This window comes from Talpa occidentalis, unplaced genomic scaffold (assembly GCF_014898055.3).
Source record: "Talpa occidentalis isolate TD23 unplaced genomic scaffold, MPIMG_talOcc4v2.1 talOcc4.14, whole genome shotgun sequence".
NCBI lineage: Eukaryota > Metazoa > Chordata > Mammalia > Eulipotyphla > Talpidae > Talpa > Talpa occidentalis.
The window spans coordinates 1,969,279-1,991,395 of record NW_023601433.1 but is presented as its reverse complement, the minus strand read 5'-3'; the positions used below and the strand labels follow the sequence as shown (position 1 = coordinate 1,991,395).

The 22,117-nt window shown below is 67.6% G+C and overlaps 2 protein-coding genes and 1 long non-coding RNA gene across 7 annotated transcripts; 1 reads left to right on the top strand and 2 right to left on the bottom strand.

The window, feature by feature from the left end:
- Window positions 1-1,674: 1,674 nt before the first annotated feature.
- On the top strand, window positions 1,675-6,481 carry SH2D7 (SH2 domain containing 7). The gene is made up of 6 exons (XM_037511390.1): window positions 1,675-1,850; window positions 2,617-2,706; window positions 3,923-4,088; window positions 4,280-4,477; window positions 5,035-5,673; window positions 6,431-6,481. Exons 1-6 carry the CDS (start codon window positions 1,675-1,677, stop codon window positions 6,479-6,481), a joined length of 1,320 nt encoding a protein of 439 aa, XP_037367287.1.
- On the bottom strand, window positions 4,362-15,813 carry CIB2 (calcium and integrin binding family member 2). Of its 5 annotated transcripts, none has more exons than XM_037509977.2 (6): window positions 15,742-15,813; window positions 13,782-13,816; window positions 10,030-10,144; window positions 9,140-9,287; window positions 7,810-8,005; window positions 4,362-7,549 (listed from the first exon to the last, which is right to left on the bottom strand). In XM_037509977.2, exons 1-6 carry the CDS (start codon window positions 15,790-15,792, stop codon window positions 7,528-7,530), a joined length of 567 nt encoding a protein of 188 aa, XP_037365874.1. In that variant the 5' UTR covers window positions 15,793-15,813; the 3' UTR covers window positions 4,362-7,527. The 5 variants fall into 5 exon arrangements, with proteins under 5 accessions (XP_037365874.1, XP_037365876.1, XP_054550697.1 ...); XM_037509979.2 differs by having other exon boundaries at window positions 10,030-10,141; XM_054694722.1 differs by lacking the exon at window positions 15,742-15,813 and adding an exon at window positions 11,017-11,141 and having other exon boundaries at window positions 10,030-10,141; window positions 13,782-13,808.
- A 317-nt stretch (window positions 15,814-16,130) lies between these two features.
- On the bottom strand, window positions 16,131-21,739 carry LOC129145816 (uncharacterized). The gene is made up of 3 exons (XR_008551903.1): window positions 21,008-21,739; window positions 20,164-20,351; window positions 16,131-16,294 (listed from the first exon to the last, which is right to left on the bottom strand). It is a non-coding gene; the product is annotated as an uncharacterized LOC129145816 (long non-coding RNA).
- Window positions 21,740-22,117: the final 378 nt, after the last annotated feature.

Below are 22,117 nucleotides of genomic sequence, written 5' to 3'. Positions count from 1 at the left end.
CACCACCATCACAATCACCACCACCACCATCACCATAATCACCACCATCACCATCACCACCACCACCATCACAACCACCACCATCACCACCACCACCATCACCATCACCGCCATCATCACCATCACTATCACGACCATCACCATCACCACAACCATCACCATCACCACAACCATCACCAGCACCACCACCACCACCACCATCACCATCACCACAACCATCACCACCACCACCACCACCACCACCACCACCACCACCATCACCACCATCACCATCACCACCATCACCACCACCACCACCATCACCATCACCACCACCACCACCACCACCACCACAACCATCACCACCACCATCACCACCATCATCACCACCATCACCATCACCACCACCATCACCACCACCACCATCACCACCATCACAACCATCACCACCATCACCACCATCACCACCATCACCACCATCACCACCACCAAAGTAACGCCCAGCCCTAGTCTTCATGCTGTTGCAAACACTGTTCTTAGCCCTGTACACATTTGTACACAAGTCATGTCATTGCCGGGTTGCACAGAGGAAGACACTGACACCCTGGCCAGCTTGGGCGCTTGCTCAGGGCCATATGGTGACCAGGGGGGTGGAACTGAGGACTTGCAGCTGCAGCCCCCTCATTTCTTGGAATAAGTGGCTTGTTCGAACAGCACACACACGGAAAAGTGCATCAATGGCAAGAGCAGAGCTCAATGATTTTCACCAGGTGGACAGGCTCCTCTGGCCCGGCCCGTCCTGGGGCCAGGAGCTGGAGCGCTGGTCACCCCAACAGCCGGCAGTCAACATCCTGGGGCGCACGCCCTGTTCTGTGGCCATCGGTGGGTTGTGTCCCTGTGTGCACACCCCTTCCTGCCTATGGGCGCCTGGCATCTGGACGCGGCCCCTTCCGTGTGCGGCAAGAAGGTGGGCTCTCCCAGCCTGCTGCCATGCAAGGCACCACCGTGAGGCTCCAGGGCACACTGGCCATGCGGGCACGGTGCATGGACAGGCTGGACTGCCTGCCCCAAGTCTCTCAACAGCTTCTCATGGCCCCTCCAGGGAACCCAGCGGGCCAAGGCCCCCTCTGCCAAGCCTCTTCAGCCTCAGCATCATTCTCGGGGGTCTCCAGCAGAGCCCCCCATCTTGGCCTACACTCGCTCCTCTGCCTGCTGGCCCGGATGCCGTGTGGCCTCCTCTTTCGACCTCCAGGCCCTGTCTGGAGGAGGCCCAACCCCAGCCCCACACAACACCGTGTGCCCCTCCCCGCTCCTTGGAGAGCTCCTTCAGCTCTGCTCTCTGACCCTGTGTCCAGGGCTGGCCCCCTGGGGTGCGAGCACATGGTGGACGCCCAGGGAGGCCCAAGTGCAGTCCAGGGCCCCTCACCGCTGGCTGGCCTCCAGGAGGGAGTGTGAGAGGATTGGGGTGGCATGCTAGGCCTCGCCGGAGTTCGGCCTTCTCTGTGAGATGGTTGGGGTGGGCGGGAAGTCAGGGCACCCTCCCCCACTATTTCCAGCCAGCCTTCGAGAGAGGCGCCGGTTGCCAGCCACGGCGACAATGGCTCTGTGTGCGGCTGGGTGCGGCTGCGGGTGTGGACCTAGGCAAATGAGGCCGGCACAGATATAGAGCCACCCAGCGCCTCCCCGGCAGCCAGCATGGACGGGAGCCTGTGGGAGCTCAGCCTGGGGAGAGGGGCCCGGAGCTTGGGGGATAGCCAGGCACTGGCTGAGCTGCAGGAGCTGGCCCTGAGGTGGTTCATGGAAACGCAGGCCCCCCTCATTCTGCAGAACGGAGTCCTGCCCCCCTGGTTCCATGGATTCATCACCCGCAAGTAAGGCTGCCTGCCTCCCCACCCTCTGTTCCAGCACAGGCACGGCCGTAGGGGCCAGGTCCCAGGCTCGGGGCCAGGGGCCTCTGGACACCCTGGGCTGGGCAGGGCCCTGGTTGGAGGTGGTGGGGGCAGACCCAGAGCCTGTGCTCCGAGGGTGCATACCCTGGTCCGGCAGATGGCACATTCCACAGCCCTGCGGCTTGGTGACCCTCCAGGGGAGTCGGCCCCACAACCAGGGGCAGTGAGGCGAGAGGCCATGGGAGGCTGAGGGCTGGCTGCCGGCCGCTTGCCTGTGCAGGCCAGCCGGAGGACGTGGCAGCTGCAGGGCCCTGCACGGCTGGCACTGACCAGTGGGGTTGAAGGTTCTGCTCTGGCCACCTGGAAGTCCTCCCTGGTGGTGGCACGGTGGGCTCAGAAGGGGCCCCGCTCGGCCCCAGCTCCAAGCGTGAGCTGAGGGGAGACCAGACGTCCCCTCCCTGGACTCCAGACCAGAAGACAGCGGCGCCCTGTCCGCGGCCCACGGAGGGCGAGCTACGCTTGTGCCGCCAGCGTGGCCAGACCCACAGAGTGAGGCCCCGTCCCACTGGAGGCCCCAGGGCGGCCAGGGCCCGGGGCTGCTCACCTGGCTCCTGTGCCCCAGACTCTCCCCAGCCCCGACAGGCCCTCAGCTCCCTCCCCGCCCAGCTGGCGCTGGGACGAGGCAGTAGGACAGGCAGTAGGACATGGCGGGCCTCGGGGCCCGGCTGACGGCACATCCCCCGCCCAGGCAGACGGAGCAGCTGCTTGGGGACAAGGCCCTCGGCTCCTTCCTCATCCGCCTCAGCGACCGGGCGACCGGCTTCATCCTGTCCTACAGGTAAGAGCCGCAGCCCCAGCCCTGTTCACCGAAGCACTCACCACGAATGCGGGCGGCTCCGGCCACCTCGGCCACCTCGCAGAACAGAGAGGACCTCCCTCGAGCGCCGCGGGGGGCCGGGGGGGGGGCCGGGCCTAGGTCTGCCTGGGGTGTGGGGGCAGTGCGGGGCGGGGGGCAGCCCTTGGCAGGCAGGAGAGGGCTGTGATGGGCTGAGGGCTGCATGGGCACAGGGCAGGGGTGCGGGGCAGCGGCGGAGGGCCGGCTGGCTCAGCCCAGGACTGAGGGAGGCTGGCGCAGGGGGAGGCCAAGTGCAGGCGAGGGGCGTTGGGGATGGGGGTAGGGGACGTGGGCGGGTCTAGCCAGCCACCGGGCCTGGATGGGAGCAGAGGCGGGAAGGAGGTGGGTGCTGGGCGCTGCTCAGACGCCCAGCCCCCCCGCTCCCCATTCCCCCCCCCCCCCCCCCGGCCGTGGCCTCACTGGGGGGCCGCGCTGGCTCCCCGGGCTCACCTGGCTCAAAGCTCCTGCACCGCGGGGAGTCCAGCACTGGGACACCGCGCGGCTGCACTGCCCTGGGAGCCCAGGAGGCCGCCCAGGGGCCTGGATGCCAGGATGGCCTCTGGGAGCCCGGCAGGGGGCCCACGGGGACCGCCCTCGCCAGGGACCAGCGGGCCAGACGCAGCGGCACTGACTACAGAGACACAGACGCCCGGTCTCTTGAAAACGAAGAGATTTTGTTCATCTTGAGACACAGAGAAGCATCAGGGCCTCGGGCCAGCGCGAGCTGCAGCTGGCAGCAGAGGCCAGGGCGCAGGGGTGCGGAGGGCGTGGGGCCACCGCCCTGGGGAGCTCCGCGCCCTGAGCCTGGGTCGCTGCCCGGTGGAGACGCCCCGCGGCCGCGGGGGAAGCGAGGTCCGCGTTCTCGTGAGAAACCGAGCCGGGTGCCGGGGTGTCCAGGCGGCGACCCTGGCGGCCCACACTCTGCCTCCGGCGCCCGCAGGGGTGTGCAGCGCGGGGCCCTCGCGGGGGCGGCCAGTCAGACGCTGGTATTTTGCTCATCGCGGCCTTGTCTGCGTTAATTTTGATGTTCTCGGGTATTGCATTACCAGGCAGCTCGTCTATTGACTTAGCGCTTCACCCCCACCCCGGGGTCTGGCGGCCCCGCTGGCCGGACCCGCCTCTCCCGCCCCCCAGCCCAGCCACGGCGCTCTCATTGCAGGGGCGGCGACCGGTGCCGGCACTTTGTCATCAACCAGCTCCAGGACCGGCGCTACCTGGTCTCGGGGGACACCCAGAGCCACGGCTCCCTGGCCGAGCTCGTGCGCCACTACCAGGAGGTGGAGTTCGAGCCTTTCGGGGAGACTCTGGCGGCCGCCTGCCCCCGGGTAGGCGCCTCTCCCCGGCCAGGGCGCGGGCTGGGCACTGGGCAGCCGCTTGACGCCCGCGTCCAGCACCGGGCAGGCTCTGGGCGGGCCGCGCCCACAGGAGGGGAGGCCGCAAGCTCCCGGCCGCCCAGGGGCCTGGACCGGGGCCGGCCCCGGGGCCGTCTGGCAGTGACCCTTGCCTCCGCCCCCAGCCCGAGGAGAGCGAGCTGTACGACGCCATCACGCTGGGCCCCCAGCACGCCAGCCCGCCTGCCCCCGTGGCCGCCCCGGCGCCGCCCGACTCGTGCGCCAGCCCCCGCCTCTCTCCAAAGCCCCAGGTCTCCTTCCTTCACACAAAGAAGGGCGCCGAGGCCAGTCCCTGGAGCCTCTCCAAGGAGGAGAGCGTGGAGGTGAGGACCCCTCTGGGCCCTGGGCCTGGTGGGCGGCCCCTGGCTCAGCCCCACCCCGCCTTCCTCTGGGGCTGCAACTGCCCGAGCCGTGCTCCCGCCTGAGGACTGGGGCGTGCGGAGGGAGGGGGCAGGGGCTGTCCACTGGAAGGTCCTCACAGCCACTGGCAGCCGGGGACTGGGCCGGCTCCTCCGGCGGGGGCGGGGCGAGCCCTGCGGACCCCACGCTGGCGGTGCTGGGCCTGTCGTCCAGGGTGCAGTAGCCCTCTGGCCCCGGCTGGTCTCACCTGTCGGGCTGGGCAGCGAAGCCCGCGCCCCACGGTGACTTGGAGTGGTGCTGAGGGGCAGGTGCAGGGCCTCTGGGGACAGGGGCCACCTGGGGGACAGAGCAGGCTGAGTACGCCTGGGAGGAGGGCGGGCGGCCAGGAGGGCCTTGAGGCCAGCCCTGAGCGTAACAGCTGGGTAAACTGAGGCCATGCAGGTCTGGTCTCGCGGAGGAGCCTGTCTGCTTCCTGGAGGCGCCTGGCCTGCAGGGCTCTGAGGGTCGTCCTCTCCCGCAGGCCCCCGCCACAGTGCCCCCGCTCCCCGAGAGGAGCGCCTCCCTTTTGGAGGAGTCCTTCAGAAGCCCGGGCGACATCGTCTATGCAGACCTGAGGAAGATAAAGCAGGCCCGCCTGGGCCTGGGCCCTGAGGGGTCCAGCAGGGTCGGGCCAGGGCCAGCCAGCAGCCCAGCCCGCTCCCCCAGGCAGGAGCCACTCAGGAGACTCTCTGAGGGAGGCCAGGGCCCCGTGGGGTCTCCCACTGCCTGGGGCCTCCTGCTGCCCCCCAGTGCCGGGGCCCAGGGAGCCTCCGGGGCTGCTCGGAGCCAGGGCTCCCCGAAGCCGAGCCCCCGGGCTCATCCGGGCTTTGGGGGTGGCCGTGCAGACACCCACGGGCTGGCCAGGACGGCGGGCCTCCCGCAGGCGGCTGGGGGCGAGCCGGAAGGAGGGGACAGCTGCACCTACGAGCAGATCCCGGCCTGCTGGGGCGGCGCCCTCAGGCCCCCCCACCCTGGGGCCAGTGGCACGTGCAGCAGGCTGCCCGAGCCTGCGGACTGTGGCTGTGAGAGAGTTTCGGAGGCCCCTGCGCCCCAGGAGCCCAGGGACACCTATGAACAGATCCCAGCAACCAGAAGCAAGGAGTCCACTCGGGCACACAAGGTGGGTGGTGCAGCGCCAGGGGCGGGGCTGGGGACGGCCAGCCTGCGGGCAGCAAACCCCTGCCCGGGAGCACAACACTTGGGCCTCAGTGGCGGCTCCTGGCACCAAGCTCAGCGGGCCCCAGCCAGTCACACAGGGCGCTCCCAGCTTAGCACCCTGAGGCAGCTGCCCCTCATCTGCCTGCGTCCCTGCTGGACCTGCTTCTCACGTGGAAGGGGCTGGTCTCGGGTGTCCAGGGCGGCCACCAGGGGGCATGCAGGCGCCCCAGGGCTCTGGGACTTCCGCAGCTGCAATTCGGAAGGGCAGGGACGCGGAGTTGGGGGTGGGGTGGGGTGGGTAGAGCCTCCCCAGGCTGCCCAGACGCTCCTGAGCCCCGTGCTGTGCCCAGCCTCCGGGACCCCGGCCTGAGCAGTGGATCCTCCCCAGTGGAGGGGCCTCAGGCGCTCGGGCTACCCCGGAAAGGGAGCTCAGCTGGGCAAGGTGGCCTCCACCCCCCTCCCCCCACCCAGGGCCTGGGAGCCGCAGGTCCTGCCGGAAAGCAGCCCAGCCTGAGAGCCACAGGCTCAGGCCCCACACCCCCGGCCTCGAGGTGCGACCCAGCCCGGAGCTGGGGCCCAGGGCCCAGCAAGACAGGGTGCTGGGGCCGTCCAGACTCGGGGCTCCGTGCAGGCGAGGCAGGGGGAGCTCGGCCTTTCCTGGGCCGGACCCAGGGCAGTGCCCCCGCTAGGCCAGGCCCAGCACCTTCTCTCTGCCGCAGCCCGACAGGCTCCGGAGGCTTTTCTTCACCGACAAGAAGCCCAAGCCCTGAGGACTCTGGGGCCGGGACCCGCCTGCAGGTGCCTCTGACCATGGACCCGCCGGCCTGGAGCTGACCCAGACTGGCCTCCTGGCCCCCAGGCCACGCCCGCCAGAGCACCCCAGGCCACGCCCGCCAGAGCACCCCAGGCCAGCGGGGGGGGGGGCTGTACCCCGTTTCTGAGACGAGTGTGTGGATCTGGCCGAGGGGGGCGGCCTCCCACCATCCCGCCCTGAGACGTGGCCCTGTGGACCTTGCCTGAGGCCGGCCAAGGCTTCCTCATGCCCGCAGGGAGGGAGGCAGGGAATGCCCCAGCCCGTCCCTGCCCCCGCGGTCTCCTCCAGCTGCGCAGCCTTGGAGCCATCCTCGTCTGCGCTCCGCTACGGCCTCCAGGGCCCTCATGAGCTCCAGCCCACACCCCCCCTCCCCGTCACGCCCCAGTGCCACAGTGCGGGGAGCCCTGGGCCTGGAGGCTGCCCCCTCCCTGCACCAGCAGGTGTGCGGTCTGACCCCTCCCCGCCCCCATTCAGGTGTGGGGACGCTGCCTGCTGAGAGGGGGATGGGGCCGATGGCTGGCGGCCACGGAGCGGCCAGTGCCAGCCGGCATGTCTGTCCTTCCCAGGGCCCCCCGCCAGACCGGGGCAGACACGCCCTCTCATGCTCGCGCCTCGAAATAAAAGCTGATGCCAGACGCCTCCGCAGGGCGTGTGGAGTGGGCTGGGCAGGGCAGCATGGGGGCGCCGGAACCCCCACCTGGCCGGCGGCAGCCAGAGTAGAGCAGGCAGGGCCCGGGCAGGCAGCTGCCCAGGCTCTCGGCCACCGGACAGTGCTGTTCGCGCCTCACCGGCAGCTCTGGTGGGAGAGGACGGGCCGGGGGCGGGGGCGGCCGGGCTGTGGCTGGACACGGGGCCTGGGCAGGTCCTGGCTGCTCATCACTGGGCCTGTCATGGATTTTTTGCTGAAGGGGCCGAGGAAGTGCCCATGGGGATCTACCCAGGGGCCGCGCTGGTGCAGGCAGCTGGGCAGTGGGCTCTGGCCCTGTGACCACCGCGGAGTCCTCAGATCCGGATGTGGAAAGTGCTGGAGACAGGAAGGGCACGGGGCGGGAGGCCGGTCAACAACGCCCACCCTGGCCGCCGCCCTCCCCACCCCCGGCTGCACCCCGGCCAGCCCCCACAGGCGGCCAGCCATGCCAGCGTCCACCCCTGCACGACAAAGGGCCCCACGCGTCCTGCCTGCACCCCAGAGCCAGTCCCGCAGAGCACAGGCGGCCGGCCTGGACGCCACCCCCCACCTCCTGCCCTGCGGCCCAGCCCGCTGCCCGCTGTGCCCGGCGGCACCTGAGGAAGTCGGGGGCCTTGGCGATCATGTCCTCGAAGTCGGCGAAGCCCAGCTTGCCGTCGCCGTCCAGGTCGGCCTCCTCAATGACCTTGTCGCACACCAGCACCACCTCGTCCTCGGCCAGCTCTGACTTGGTGAGCCGCGCCAGCATCCGCCCCAGGTCGTCCTTGCAGATGAAGTTGTCAGTGTTGAAGTCTGGGGAGGTTGGGATGCTCAGGCCAGGGCCACGCCGCCCCACAGCCCCCGCTGTGCCCCCGGCAACACCCCCAGATGCCCCCTTCCTCCAGGCCCGCGGGGGACAGAGTGAAGCCACCAGGCTCCTGTGGGGGTCAGCGGTCAGAGGGGTCCTGCGGGGCCATGGGACTGGCCGAGACCAGCAGGGGGCACGGGCAGGGTCCAGGTGGCCACAGGCGTGCCCCATCTGTGCTGACCAACAAAGGCCCCAGTACCCCTGCAGGCTGCTACTTCTGCAGCCCCCGTCCACCCGCCCCCCGCTGGCCCCCACACATCGGTGGTGGCGGGGTAAGGGCTGGTGTGGGCCACAGGGCCGGCGGGCATGCCCACAGGGGGCCACTGCCTGCAACGCTCCTGGTCAAGGTCTTGCCAGGAGTCCGGCTCTGGCCCCACCCTCAGCCCCGCCGGACAGCGGCTCCCCCTCTGGCTGGCCGTGCAGGGCAGGGCGGGCTTGGGGTTGGTGAGATGGGGTCCGCGCCCGCTGCTTAAGAGCGGGCCAAGCCTGGGAAGGGGCATCCTTGCTGGAGCTTAAGCCCGGTTTGGCCAGGCTCCCGCTGCCCGTTCGCCTGCACCCCAGCCTGGAAGCCAGGGCGGATGTGGAGCTGTCCAGGAATGGACCTGGACAGAGGCAAGCAGGGGCCCATCTGTGGCGAGTGACCACCGTCCTGGCCACCATGCAGGCTGCGCCCAGCTCTCTGCAGAGTGCAGCTGTGGGCAGCCCCACCTGAAGCCAGCGGCCAGCACCTTGGGTTGACTGCCAGGGCTGGGGGTGGGCCAGGGGCTGGACGGGCCTTGGCAGATGGACCGTGGGACCCAGACAAGGCTGCGTGCCCCACCTTCTGCCTCCCCGTGCCAGGCCCGGCAAGGGCCTCCTCCCCATGCCCTCCAGTTCATGCCTCCAGGCCCAGGTCCTGCCCCTCGTGGCCAGCACTTCCCACCACAGCCCCTCAGCCAGGCTAGCCACCCTGTGGCTGAGGGTGTCTGCCTGCCAGGGCCCGCTGGCATGTCCTCTTGTCACAAGACGCTCCCCGGCACCAGGACCCTGTGAGCCCGAGCGCCCAGTGCTGCCCGCGCCGGGCCACGCCCAGGGCCTACCGTAGATCTTGAAGGCGTAGCTGGCCTTGAGCTCCCGCGGCGCCGACTCGCAGAGCACAGAGAACATGTTCACAAAGTCGTTGAAGGTCAGGTTGCCCTCGCCGTCCTGGGAGAAGGCCGCCACGATCCTCTCCTTGAAGGGGTTCTCCTGGGGGCATCGCTGGGTCACCCACCGGCCGCCCGGCAGCCTGGCCTCCCACCACAGGGCCAGTTGTCCCTGCTGGCCACCACGGTGACTCAGCCCGCCGGCATCTGGCGGGCACCATCTATCAGGCAGCCGGGGCCGCCCCCAACATCCGGCACAAGGGTTGGCCCAGTAGGGACTGGGGGCAGGTGTGGGGCCCCAAAGGGCCAGAGACTGGACAGGGTGAGCAGTGAGGGTCAGACCTGGCCTGCCCAGGCCAGAGGCCACAGCTGCCTCAAGTGCTCCTGGCCCCACCAGAGCCCTCCCTGATAGCTGCCCCATGCCCTGGGGACACTGCAGGAGCCTCCACGTGGGGTGGGGTTGTGCTGGCCGGAGTCCAGCCAGGCACTGAGGCCACACAGGCCCCCTCGCCTCCCGCAGCCTCCAGCCGGCCCCACGGCCCTCAGGACCAGGCCACGGCTGGGGTGCTCTGACCACCTGGTACTGCAGCCAGGGCCACGTTGGACAAGACTGCAGAACCAACAGGTCCAGCCCAGGCCTGAGCCCAGATGGGCGCTGGCGCGCGAGCCCAGGAGACCCCGTGCAGGCAACCGAGGCGAAGGCGCGAAGGTGACCAGAGGGGAGGAACACGCGGAGGGTCCGGGTAACGCGGCCCACGGGCAGCAGGTGGGCTCGGCCAGCGGCCCTGCGTCTCTTCTCTGGACCCTGCCCAGGCCCCCGGACCCCCTGCTGCGGCCGCCCCTACCCGCAGCTCTGGCATCTGGATGATGAGGCTCATGGGCACATGGACAACGGGGCTCTTCCTGTAGTCCATGGGGACCAGGTTGGGCGCCAGCTCGTAGAAGCGCGAGTGCAGCCTGCAGGGAGAGACCCGCTGAGCGCCGCCTGCCCGGCTCCCGCCACCCGCCCCGCCTTTCTCCCTCTGCGCTCCCACGGCCCCTCCAGGCCGGCAAACGCCTAGACTCTCCCGCCTCTGTGCAGACAGCGGCCTCACGAGCCCTGCCCCAAGCAGACATGGACAGGGGTTGGGTCACACAGCCCGGAGGGGCCAAGGACAAGCTAGACTCGGCTCCCGGGGCCGGCCTCCCAGGGCCAGACGCCCAGGCACCTGCCCTGGCCGGCCCCTCCGGCGCAGCCCCTGGGCAACCCGGGCACCAGAGGCAAGTCTACCAAACCAGTGGGCGGCGGGAGGCAGCGCTCTGCTGTCCAGACAGGAGACTGAGCTTGCGGGCTCTGTCCAGCTCAGAGACGGGCCCGGGGGCCCAGCTGGGGCCGCTCTGCCGTTCCCCGTGGCCAGCCCATCAGCGGCCAGCGCAAAGCAGGACCTGCAGCCTGTTCCCACCAGCCACTGCACAGATGGGGGTGTAGGTGCAGAGAGCTGCAGGTCTGGAGGAAACCCCAAGCTCGCCCTCTGCGGAGAGGTGTCGGCAGGTCAGGACAGCAGGAGGGTGGACCGCAGTGGGCGGGTGGGTGGGGCCTCTGCCCTTCTGCACTCTCGCCCTGGAGCCTGGGGCGGGGACCAGGTCACGAGTCAGGTCTCCGGCTCCCTGTGCTCTGGCCGGTGGCATTTCCCACCAGCCTTGGCCCGCGGCGTCAGGGCGCGCTGTTCAGGGGCCACCTCCAAGGTCAGGTGGCCACAGAGGAGCCCCCAACTGAGCCGCGTCGCCCTCCAGGCCAGCTGGACGTGATGCTGCGGCCCCGTCCGTCCCAGACAGCACAGGCTTCCTCACACCTGGACCCTCGAGTTGGCCCACCCGACGTCCACTCTCGAGGCCAGGCCAGGTCGCCAGCCACCATGACTGGGCAGGAGAACAGTGTCGTGGACACTGGGGAAGGGGGTGGCGGCATCACTACCTGCTGGGAATCCAAAGACAAGCAATTTAAAAATGGGGTGAGCAGGGGCCCCCTGGCAGGGTTCCCAGGCTGTCACTGCAGTGACCTGAACGCAACCCTGGCCAGGAGCTGACCCACGGATGCAGCTGACCTCTCCTGTCTCCCGCTGGCCCCCCAGCAGTGTGTTTCAGTGGCTCTGCCTGCTCTGCTCCCCGCTCTGTCTCTGGGAGTCTTCTCACCCCCACCTCTGGTCTTTATCTTGACTTTGATTTTGCTCTTTTCAAAAAAAAAAAACAAAAAAAAACCCTCCATGGAGCTTGAACACAGCAGTGTCCTGTGGCTAGCATCAGCCGACGCACAGGCCTGCTGTGAGAGTCAACGTGGTTCGCAACTCAAAGCAAAAATGCCAAGACCGAAAACAAATAGGTCTAGAAAGTGAGCAGAAAACCACGAAACTTCAGCAGCAGACGCGTGGTCCCGGCGCCCGGGAGAGGCTGGGGCCGGAGGGCCTCCCGGCGACCCGGCCATGGGCAGCCCAGGCAGCCCTGCCTGGACCTCTCTGCGCGCTCGCCCCTTGGTCCAGCAGCCGGCGCGGGGCCTAGGGTCCTGGCCTGGAGACCCAGCTGAGACCCGGCAGGAGAGCCCCGCGGGGCCAGCAGTTCTCAAGCTGAAAGGGCGCCTGCACAAGCAGCTGCTGGCACTTACACAGGAGGCTTTAGGAGCAAACCGCACCCCCTTCTCTGGCCTGCAGGCACCTCCCCCACCCAGCCCCAGGCTGCTGCAGCCTGGGGGATCCAGGCTGAGCTGCAGGCCCTCGGGCAGCGGATTACAAGGGGGACGCCCAGCCCAGCGCAAGGAGCCTGCACGGGCCATCAGCTATGGACCCTCCAGACCACACGGGCCACCCAGAGGTCCTGGAAACTGCCCCTAAGGACACAGCCCAGGGGCTTGAACGCCCCCCAAGGCCCACAACAGCCGCCGCCCAGCCCGGAGGGACGGAGCGCGTTTTTTAACCTAAGCTCACAGTTTGCCCAAGGAAATGGCCAGCGCACAGCTGGGTAGCAGAGCCTGCCTGCGGACCACCACGAGCCCCTGCCAGGCTGCCCACTGCAGGACAGAGCTGCCTGCTCCGACCACCCGGCCTGGCCTGGCAGAAGCAGCCCCTGAGGACGCCACGGGCGGGGTGTTGGGCCTGCCACTGATCTGCCGTCCGTCCCCGCCTGGAGCCCAGGGGTGACAGTGGCAGCTGCCGGGAGCTGGCTCCTGCGGGGGCCCAGCAGGAAGCTGGAGAGAGCAGAGGGCTAGGCAGACCACGCACCCGGTCACCAGTGCCCCCAGGGCCAGTCTCTGCTAGGTCACCGGCCTTCCCCAGGGCGCTCAGTCCCCGCAGACCATGCGGTCCCCCCAGGTGTGGCGATGACTGCCACCCACATAAGCACGGCCCACCCCAGGCTCGCGGCGCCCCCTCCCCACTTGCCCACAGTGGAGAAAAGCACAGGGCGCACCCTCGGGTCCCTGGTGGGCAACATGGACGCCCAGCCCAAGGGAGCCACCGGCAAGACAGGCGTGGGGACTCTGGGCCCTTGAGGATCCCAGGCCTGGCCGGGGCTCTGGCTGCACTATGGGGCGGGGCCCAGGGGGTGCTGTGTGGCAGGCGGGTACACAGGGTGCAGGCCCCAGTCTCTCTGGGCCCCTCACTTGCGAAGATGAGGATGAGGAAGAACGCCGTGGGTGGGCGAGAGGCGGCCTCAGTGGTGTGAAGGTCTGGGGGCAGGACGGAGGGCCCTGGGGGTGGGCCGGGGGCTCTGGGCCCAGTGCCTGAGAAGGGGTCAGGATGGACAAGCTGAGCCAATGGAGATCTGTGCCTGGGACTCTGGGAGGGAAGGGGATGTGTGGGGAGGCCAGGTGACAGCTGTGCACCCCTCTCTGAGGCCACCCCACAGCCAGCCACAGGGCCCTGGGTTTCTGCTTGAACCTGAGCTCAGCAGGGTCCGCGGACTGGTCAGCGCCACCAAACAGGGTGCTGAGGCCTGCGGGCAAGCCTGGCCTGGGCAGAGAGCTGGGAGGGGGGCAGGGCCTGCTGGGGCAGCCTCACCTGCCACAGCGCTGAGGGGCCAGGGCGGGGCAGAGGGCAACAGCCGAACAGAGTGGACAGTGGAGGGTCGAGCTACAGCTCTCAGGGTCGGGCTCTTGCCCAGCCTGTCCACTGAGCTGCAGGGAGAGTGCTGGAGGGCCGGCAGCGGGGCGCTGAGGCGAACCCCGCCTCGTCTCTCCCATGTGGATGCAGCTCCCCGGCCCAGAGAAAGGTGCTGTCCCGAGCAGAGACCCCAGGAGGTCAGCGTGGGGCACTGAGCCCAGAGACCCAGAGCGGGCCCTAGGGAGAGACACTGGGACAAAGTGGGGTGAAGGGGTGGGTCAGAGGCCAGGTCCTCGGCTGGGTGGCCACTGGCGTGGCTGCCAAGGGCCCCCTGCAAAGTGGGGCAGGGGCTGCGCGTTTTCAGACTCCACGAGCTGCAGGTGCGAGACTGCGCGGGGCCAGCGGGCACTGTTCTGGGTCCCACTGGCCTTCACTCGCCTCTGACCCCAGGAGGGACCCCGCCCACCCCTCCAGAGCACAGCCAGCCCAGTGGGCCCTGCCAGCTGCAGGGGGCGAAGAGCACTTACTTGAGGATGTCCTGCTTGTTGAAGAAGGTGCAGTCCTGCAGAGAAACTATGGTTGGTGCCGCCCCCGTGCCTCCCACCCCAGACCCAAACCCGCGCCCCAGACCCACCCCCCTGTCCTGTCCTGAGCCCCTCCCTGCGCCCCCCACACCCTGACCCACCCCCACACCCAGACCCACCCAGGCCCGTCCCACACCCCACCCTAAACCCCTTCCCCCTGCGTCCCCGCAACCCTCCCCTGCGCCCCACCCTCGGGATAGGGAGCCCTGACGGGACAGTGCAGGAGGGTGGGGCCATGGGGCCGCAGGAGCACTTTCTGAGGCAGATGGGGGTTCCAGGTGGACGCAGCCCCTGTGGCCACCCCGGGGTGTCCTGTGGAGACACTGCAGTGGCCAGCAGCCCTGAGTAGGGGCCTTGTGGGAGCTCTGAGTGGCCCGGGCAGCAGCCCAGCACATGGGAAGGGCCCAGCACATAGCGAGGGGGACAGGCCCATGCTTGAGGCTGCACGGTCTGTCCCGAGCCCCTGCCAGGGCTGGTGGGAGATGCAGCAGCTCCTCTGGGGGAGGCCTGCCCCAGGCCAGGGCTCCTCCCGTCACAGTGCACCCGTGGGGCCCTGGGGCTGGTTTCTCAGCTGACCCAGAAACCTGAGCCTTCCTGGCATAGGCCCCACCAGCCTGCAGGTGCCCAGCGGGGCCAGGGCGCACCAGCCGGGCAGGTCGGCCCCGTGGAGCGGCAGGCCCACCCCGCTCCCAGCCTCTGTTCCCCTCCCTCCCTTCCATTCCCCCGTGTGGGAAGGTGGGAGCCCCTCTTCACTTGTGGGGGGAAGCTGACCCTGCCCAGGCCCGGCCGGGAGACCTGTCTGAGCTGGAGGTGGCTGTGGGAGCCGAGGGGTGGCCGGGCCGAGCGGGCCCCAGGGAGTGCAGGCCCCTGCAGGGAAGGCTCTCCGTTTCGCGGCTCCGGTTTCTTCCACACTGCCCGCAGGGCCCAGCCAGGCTCTGGCAAAGGCCCAGAACCCGACACCAGGACTGGCTCCCGAGGGTACCCCCACGCCAGCCTGGACTGAGGGGCTTTGCCGCAGCCCCTTCCTCACCACGAACATGGTCTGCCGCCTGTCTTCAGCTGGCCTGTGCCCCTGGCCCCTGTGAGGGCCTGCCCAGCACCTCTAGTGCCCTGGCCACTGCGCCCCCCATGGCAGCTGCGCTGGCGCTGCCCACAGAGCACCGTCTGCCCCACAGACAGGCCTGAGGATGAGGGCTTGGGCAGCCCTGGCAAGCTGGACGCCGGGCAGTTCTCTCCTGGCCTCCCGCAGCAGGGGCCACACGCCCTCGCCTGCCAGCCTACTGAGCAGGTCCTCTGTCACACTCAGCATGGGATGGGGTGCAGCAAGTACCCCAAGAACGCACTCCTCGAGCCTCAGAAGGCAGTCGGGGGGCCTGCCAGAGGGGGCTGGGGGGTGTGGAGAAGGCGGGGAGAAGGGCCCTGAGCACCAGCAGAGGGAGAGAGAGGAGCCTGGCTGTCGGGGTGTGGGCACCTGCAGCCCAGAGGGTGGCTCCCTGGGCGGAGGGCACAGGCTCCACCTGGGCAGCGCCCTGGCTCTGCAGGCCCCGAGGGGTGAGGGGGTAGCTGCTGGGGCCCAGGGACCGTGGTGAGGGGACCCTCAGAATGGCAGCGGGGCTGGCTCCATGTTCCAGTTACTTCCACACTGGGGCCAGAAACAGGGACCCCAAGGGATAACGAGACACCCCAACTTAAAAAGCCTCGGGGGCTGAAGCCCCCGGCCCCACTGCTGGGCGGCCCTGCCCGGCTCGCGGCCGGCGCGCGGGGGGCTGCGCTGCACTGGGCGGGGAAACTGAGGCTGGCCGAGCCGGCGCCGGCCCAAGGTCACTCCCGGGCAGGGCAGGGCTTGAGCCCGCGGCCAGGCTGCCGGGGCCTCGGCCGGGCAAGGAGCGGGCGCCGGGCTCACCTGGTAGTTGTCCAGCTGCTCCTCCGTGAAGATGGTCTGCTTGTTCCCCATGGCGCCGCCCCGCCCCGCCGCGCCGCGCCCGGCCGGCCGCCTGCTCGCCCCGCGCCGCCGCCCCGCAGCGGCGCCCGAGCCGCCCGCCCCGGCCACCCGCGGCCGCAGCGTCCAGAGGCGGCCGCTGGGCCCCGCCCCGGCCCCGCCCACTCCCGAGCCCCGCCCAGGTCCCGCCCACTCTCGAGCCCCGCCCCGCCGGCCCCACGCCTCGCCCAGGCCCCGCCCCCGCCGCCACAGACCCCGCCCCTCCCGGACCTCGTGCTCCCATCGCTCGCGCCGCCCCGCGCTGCAGCCCCGCCCCTCGCCGACCCAATTGGACCTGTACCTGGAGGGTCGGGCCGGAGGGGCAGCAGGGAGCGGCCGGCGCTGGAGGCGGTGGTGGTCTGGGCAGATGCCTTGTCGGGGTGGGGGCAGGTGGGGTGCTCCTCGCGGCCTCGGCCCAGCCTGGGCGCAGGGGTGAGCCACGCTGCGTGGGGGCCCTGGCTGTGACCTCCGGCGTGTCCTTCCCGTGGAAAAGCAGGGGTCAGTCAGTCTGACCTCTGCATCGCCCCACCAACCTCTGGAGGCCCGTCTGGCCTGCGACTGCCTGGCAGGGCCCCTCAGGCCTGCTGCCCCTTGGGGAGCAGGGACGAACTGCCAGCCTGTCCTGGCGTCCCCGGCACAAACCTGAGGGGATGGAGGACTGGCTGTCCAGAGGACTGGCTGTCCAGAGGACTGGCTGTCCAGAGAAGTGTGACAAAGGCCAGGCTGCTTTCTGGGGCTTTTAAGCAAACGCCACCCACCACAGCAAATGGAGCCCTGGCTGACCAGCACTCTTTAGGGCCAGCCCTGACCAGCTCAGCTGACCCACAGGCGTCAGCGCCATCGCCACAAGTCAGACATGCTGCAGGGGCAAGGCGCTCGCCGCCCGGGAGACAGGATGCTGCTGGCTGCTGGCCTGTGCTCCCAAGTGTCCTCCAGCAATGGGGTTTTCACTGGGGAAGGGGCAGCTACACCAGGGAAGCGGGGGCAGGCAGCATGCTAGAAAACCCTCGTCTCGGGCCTCCCTGGTGGGGCGCAGGCGGTTGAGCGCCTCACTGTGAAGCTGTCCGCAGCCTCTGCAGTGGGCATTGGATCCTGGCTGGCCGGTGAGAATCCCACATGGCACGGCAGCCCTCTCCTGTCGTGCCCGCTGCTCCCCTCAGCAGTGTATTTCGTCAGTCTTCCTGTTCTGTTCCCCGCTCTGTGTCTGGTGAATCCTCTCACCTCCCACGCATCTGGCCTGTACCCTGGTTCTTATATAAATAAATCGAAAGAAAGAAAGAAAGAGAGAGAGAGAGAGAGAGAGAGAGAGAGAGAGAGAGAGAGAGAGAGAGAGAGAGAGAGAAAGAAAGAAAGAAAGAAAGAAAGAAAGAAAGAAAGAAAGAAAGAAAGAAAGAAAGAAAGAAAGAAAGAAAGAAAGAAAGAAAGAAAGAAAGAAAGAAAGAAAGCCCTCATATCTGCAGGATGGCCGCTGAGCAGCTCTGGCTACAAAGCCCCCACACCCACCCTTGGAGCCAGCTGGACAGGGGGCTGTCCGGGAAGGCAAAGCTGGCAGGTCTGCTCCAAGGGGCCAGCACACGAGTCAGCCCTTGGCAGCTGCAGGGCCCCACAGGTGGAACTGTTCTCACTAGGTCTCCTGAGGGGGACGTGCAGGGCCTGGCTCATCAGTGCGGTGTGCTTGGGAGGGCATGGAGGCAGAGGTCAGGGCTTCGGGCTTCAACCACTGCCTTAGGGCAGTGGTTCTCGGGCACTCAGGAGGCCTCACCCTTGTAGGTGGGGGTGGCCACAGATGTGGGTGTCTGGTCAGATCCCGGGGCTGCTGCTGGTCCAGTGCCAGCACCCACTTTGAGCATCCTGGGAAAGCTGCCGGCAGGGGTCTTGGTGGGAACAGGGCCAGGCTTGGCACTTCTACATCTTCCTTTGAGGTGAGGCCCCTACTGGATGGTACTCACCACCCTCCTGTCGCGTCATCAGAGACTGGGCCGCTGTGCCAGGTGGGCGGGGCCGAGCAGAGGCTACCCCTCTGCGTGCAGGTTGGGCACCTGGGGTTTCCGAGGCCGAAGAGCAGGCCTGACACCCGCCTCGGTCTACTGCTCAGGCCCTGTGCTTGCCTCCTGTCCGTGGGCACGGTGAGCAGGCCACACCGTCCGTTGCACAGTACTCCTCCTTCACCTTAGGCACCCCATGACCCTCGGCAGGCCCGGTCCAGCCTGGCACCCCTCACAGTTGCTTCGGGCTGCTCACTTGCACTGCAATGTCCAGGGAGAAAAGCCAGACCGCCAGAGATGTCCCTGGGGCCCATTCCCCTACAACAGCCTGACCACGGCGCCCCTCAGCCCCCACCCTCGTCCCGGGTCCCTTGCTGAGGCTTGTGGCTCGCAAGAGCCAGGGTGAGAGGCCCTGGCCAGTCGGTGAGGAAGGGTGAGGCTGGAGCCCACTGCCCACCTCTGTGGCTGGCAGCCGAGGGACAGCATGACGTCTGTTCCAAGAGAGGGGATGCCGGGTGCCGAGCCCAGCAGTGTCCAGGCCACGCAGGATGTGCCCCGTGCAGCTGCAGGGCCCGGAGAGGCCCTCAGGGAAGCCTGGGTCAGAGGTCGCAGCCCTGCCCAGGAGCGGATGCCAGGCTGTCCTGACCGACTGTGCCAGCAGCACGTCGTTGCAGCCACCCAGCCCAGTGCACACAGATGCCCAGCCAGATGACAGCTGGGCCAGAGGGGTCGGGTGGCTGGGGACATGCTGGCGTCGGTGGCACCCAGATCCCCATGCAGGCCCTGTGGAGCTGGGGCCTCTGGGCCTGTCGCTCAGCACTAGCCGGCCTGGGCCCCTGCTGGGCTGGTCTCCAGCGGTCCTCCCACCAGCGCCTCTGCACCGCCAGCCATGCTCATGCTCGGCCTGACGGTAAATCTGCTGGGTGCTGGTCGGGCTTCTCATCCTCCCGACTCTCCTGGGTGTCGCCGGGGCTGAGGACAGCTGTGCCAGCAGCGCCAGGCAGGGCTCAGCCCGCCCCTGCCGGCGTCAGTCCACAGTCAGGGTACTGTCGGTGACATGGGCTGTCACCCCTTTGAAGGTGGCTGAGTCCTCTCCCCGCCCGGGGCCTGGGAGTGGGCTTTGGAGAGCTCAGGCAGCTGCCTGTGGCCCACAGACCAGCTTCCGAGGATGGCCGGGCAGGGTCATCGCCGGCCACAGGGAAGCTCTTGCTATTTACAACAGCGAACTTCCCCCAGGAACTGGGCCAGAGCCCGGCCGGCCGGCCAGGTGCTGTGTAAGCAAGTGGGAGCCAGGTCAGGGAAGTTCGATTTCATCAACACCTCTGGGCTACATTTCCAGGCCTCCCTTCTGGGCTGGGTCCAGAACTCGTCTCCAAACTGGCCTTTGTGGAACTCTTGCCCAGCCCTCACGCAAGACTCCACTCCTGAGCCAAGCGTGGGCTGTCAGCCCAGGTCTCCCTTGGGCCTGCCCGCCTGGTGCCCGGGCTCCAGCGAGTCCTGCTTCCCACACTGCCAGGCTCACCCCAGATGCCCCTGCGCCCACCCTCTCCTGCCCTCTGGGCTGCGCAGCCGGCCTCCCTGAGGTCGTGGCAGCTGTAGCGACACTTCCAGCCCGCAGTGGCCTCCGTCTGCTTGCCCCAGGCCCACAGCCTAGAGCCTGACTCTGCTGTCACGGGGGGCCGCTGCGTGGACATCTGCCCCAGACCAGCCTTCTCAGTGGCAGGGCTGTGGTCCCCCACAGTACCCACAGTGGATGCAGCTGGGCGGCTGACTGCCCTTTCCAGCGGGAAGGTCTCGCATGCACAGCACTCAGAAGTCCCACCAGACACTCCTGCTTGTGGTTACCTGAGCTTGGAAACCAGCGGTTTTACAAATGAACGGCTGGGCTTTCTCTGTGTGGTTTTAACATATGCTGAATTTTCCAGGAAGCAACGACCTGTGTATCCCGGCGCTCCCAGTGGGCCTGACCACCTGAGGACATCCTCCGGCTGCGGAGCCCTGGCCAGCACCTGCCGGTCCGCCTGGGTTGGGTGGGTGTCGCTGTCACCCACTGTGATTGCACTGGGCCAGCCCGTCTCACCCCATCCCTGTACTCGGAGTGCCCAGAGGACCCGTGGGGCCGTCAGCGCTGGCCGTGTTTGCGAAGCTCTAACGTCTTTCTGTATGTGAGCCAGGCCCAGGGCGCCGTGCCCTCTGTCCCCCATGCGCACAAATCCCGCTGTCCCCAGCCCAGCCACTCAAGCTCAGTTCCAGTATCCACGTGGCTCCAGCCAGGAGACTTCAAGGTCACCTGTTTTCAAAACAGGCCTGGGGCTTCCCTGGTGGCACAAGGGGTTAAGACGCAGCACTATGAAGCTCTCACCTGCTACTGCAGCATGAGTTCCATCCCTGGGCAGGGAGCGACCCACATGGCGCAGCAGATCTCTCCTGTCCCCCTGCTCCTCTCAGCAGCGTGTTTCAGTGGATCCGCCCGTTCTGTTCCCCACTGTCTCTGGTGAATCCTCTTGCTCTGGACCTCTGGCCTGTGCCCCAGTTCTTGCATACATAAATCTTTAAAAAAATAGACCCAGAAGTGGACTGTGATTCAGTGCATAAAAATCAGCATTTTTGGTTCTTTTTGTCAAATATAAAGCGTTGCCTGACAATTATTTTACCTTTCTGAAGTCTCAACTTACTGGTTAAAAGCAGGACCACATGCCTATCTGGGAGCAGAGGGGCTTAGCAAAGCGCTGTCAAGCTATCCACAGCCACTGCAGCCTGAGTTCGATCCCCAGGCAAGGAGCTACCCACATGGTACAGTGGACCTCCCCAGTCTCCCCGCTGCTTCCCTGCAGCGGATTTCAGTGGATCTGTCAGCTCTGCTCCCCACTCTGTCTCTGGTGAATCCTCTCACCTCTCCTCACCTCTTTCCTGCACCCAAGTTCTTGTAGCATCAATCTTTTTTTTTTTTTTTTAAAAAAAGGACTACGTGGGCGGCTGCCATTCCCTGGCATTGCAGACCTGAGTGCTCAGTGGGACTTGCAGTCACGCTGCCCCTTTCATCCTTTGTGCTGACGGTACATGACACCAAACTACAGATAACTGCGTCTATGTGTGCACACGCTCATGTTACTTGCAGATTTCAAGAGGTACACTGGTTTGGAGGTGGGGGGCCCGTGCAGGTGGGGGAGGTGTCCACTTCCAGGTCTGTTTTGAAAACAACTGACCTTGAAATCTCCTGGCTGGAGCCATGTGGATACTGGAGTTGAGCTTGAGCAGCTGGGCTGGGGACAGCGGGGTTTGTGCACATGGGGGATGAGGACGCGGTGCCCTGGGCCTGGCTCATATACAGAAAGTCATTAGAGCTTTGCAAACACATCCAATGCTGACAGCCCCAAGGGCTCTCTGGGCACTCTGAGTGCAAGGATGGGGCGGGATGGGCTGGTCCAGAGGAGCCAACCTGCATGTCAGGGGGGTCAAGGATGCAGGGAATGGGTCCCTGCTGATGGGAGGCAGGGTTCTGTCCTTCTGGCTGTGTGGGAGTCGGACTGAGCAACCTGAGGCCCTTTCAGTGCCGAAACCAGAGCTTCTTGGAAACTGATCCCCACCCAGTATCAGCTGGACTGGGCCCTGCTCACGCTCAGGCTGCCGGCAGCTCACAGTGCTGATTTAGACCCTGACTCCTGACCACGTGGCCCTGGTTGCCCGGCTGTGCCAGCACTGTCTGAGTGACAGACACATGCATCTGTGGGGGGCTTGAGGGGAGGGGGGCCACATTCATTTCTTGGTCACTTGATAAAGTGCCTGGTGGGTCCTCGGGACGCTTAGCAAACAGGAGAACTGGCTTAAGACTTGGGGCCAACAGGTGCTGCGCGCCTGCTGGCTGGTCTGCGCCCACAGTGCTGTGAAGATCTAGCTCCAGGGTGCATCAGGACATCCGGCGAGTGGGCTCCGGGCGGGCGCTGCGGTGGCCCGCGGGGCGGGGGTGCTGCAGGGGGCCCTGGGGGCTTCCCAACACTGGCAGTGTCCTGCGCCTGCTGGAAACGGGAAAGGGCTTTCAAGCAGTGGGGACTGTGAGCGCAGGGCGGCAGGGCGGGGAGCACCCGGGCCGCAGTCCCACTTGGCGGCAGCCCAGGGCTTGGGGGGGTGAAGAGCGGTGGGAAAGGGGCCGCGGAGGGTCGGGAAGGAGGTGGGGGGGCGGCTGCGGGCTTGGAGGGTGTTGTCGGCGGGGCGGGACGCTCAGGCCCAAGGAGCGCAGAGCGGGGCGGGGCGGCCGAGAGCGGCTCAGCCTGCAGCAGGGCGGGCCGCGGCCACCTGGGAAGCCCACGGCTTCCGTC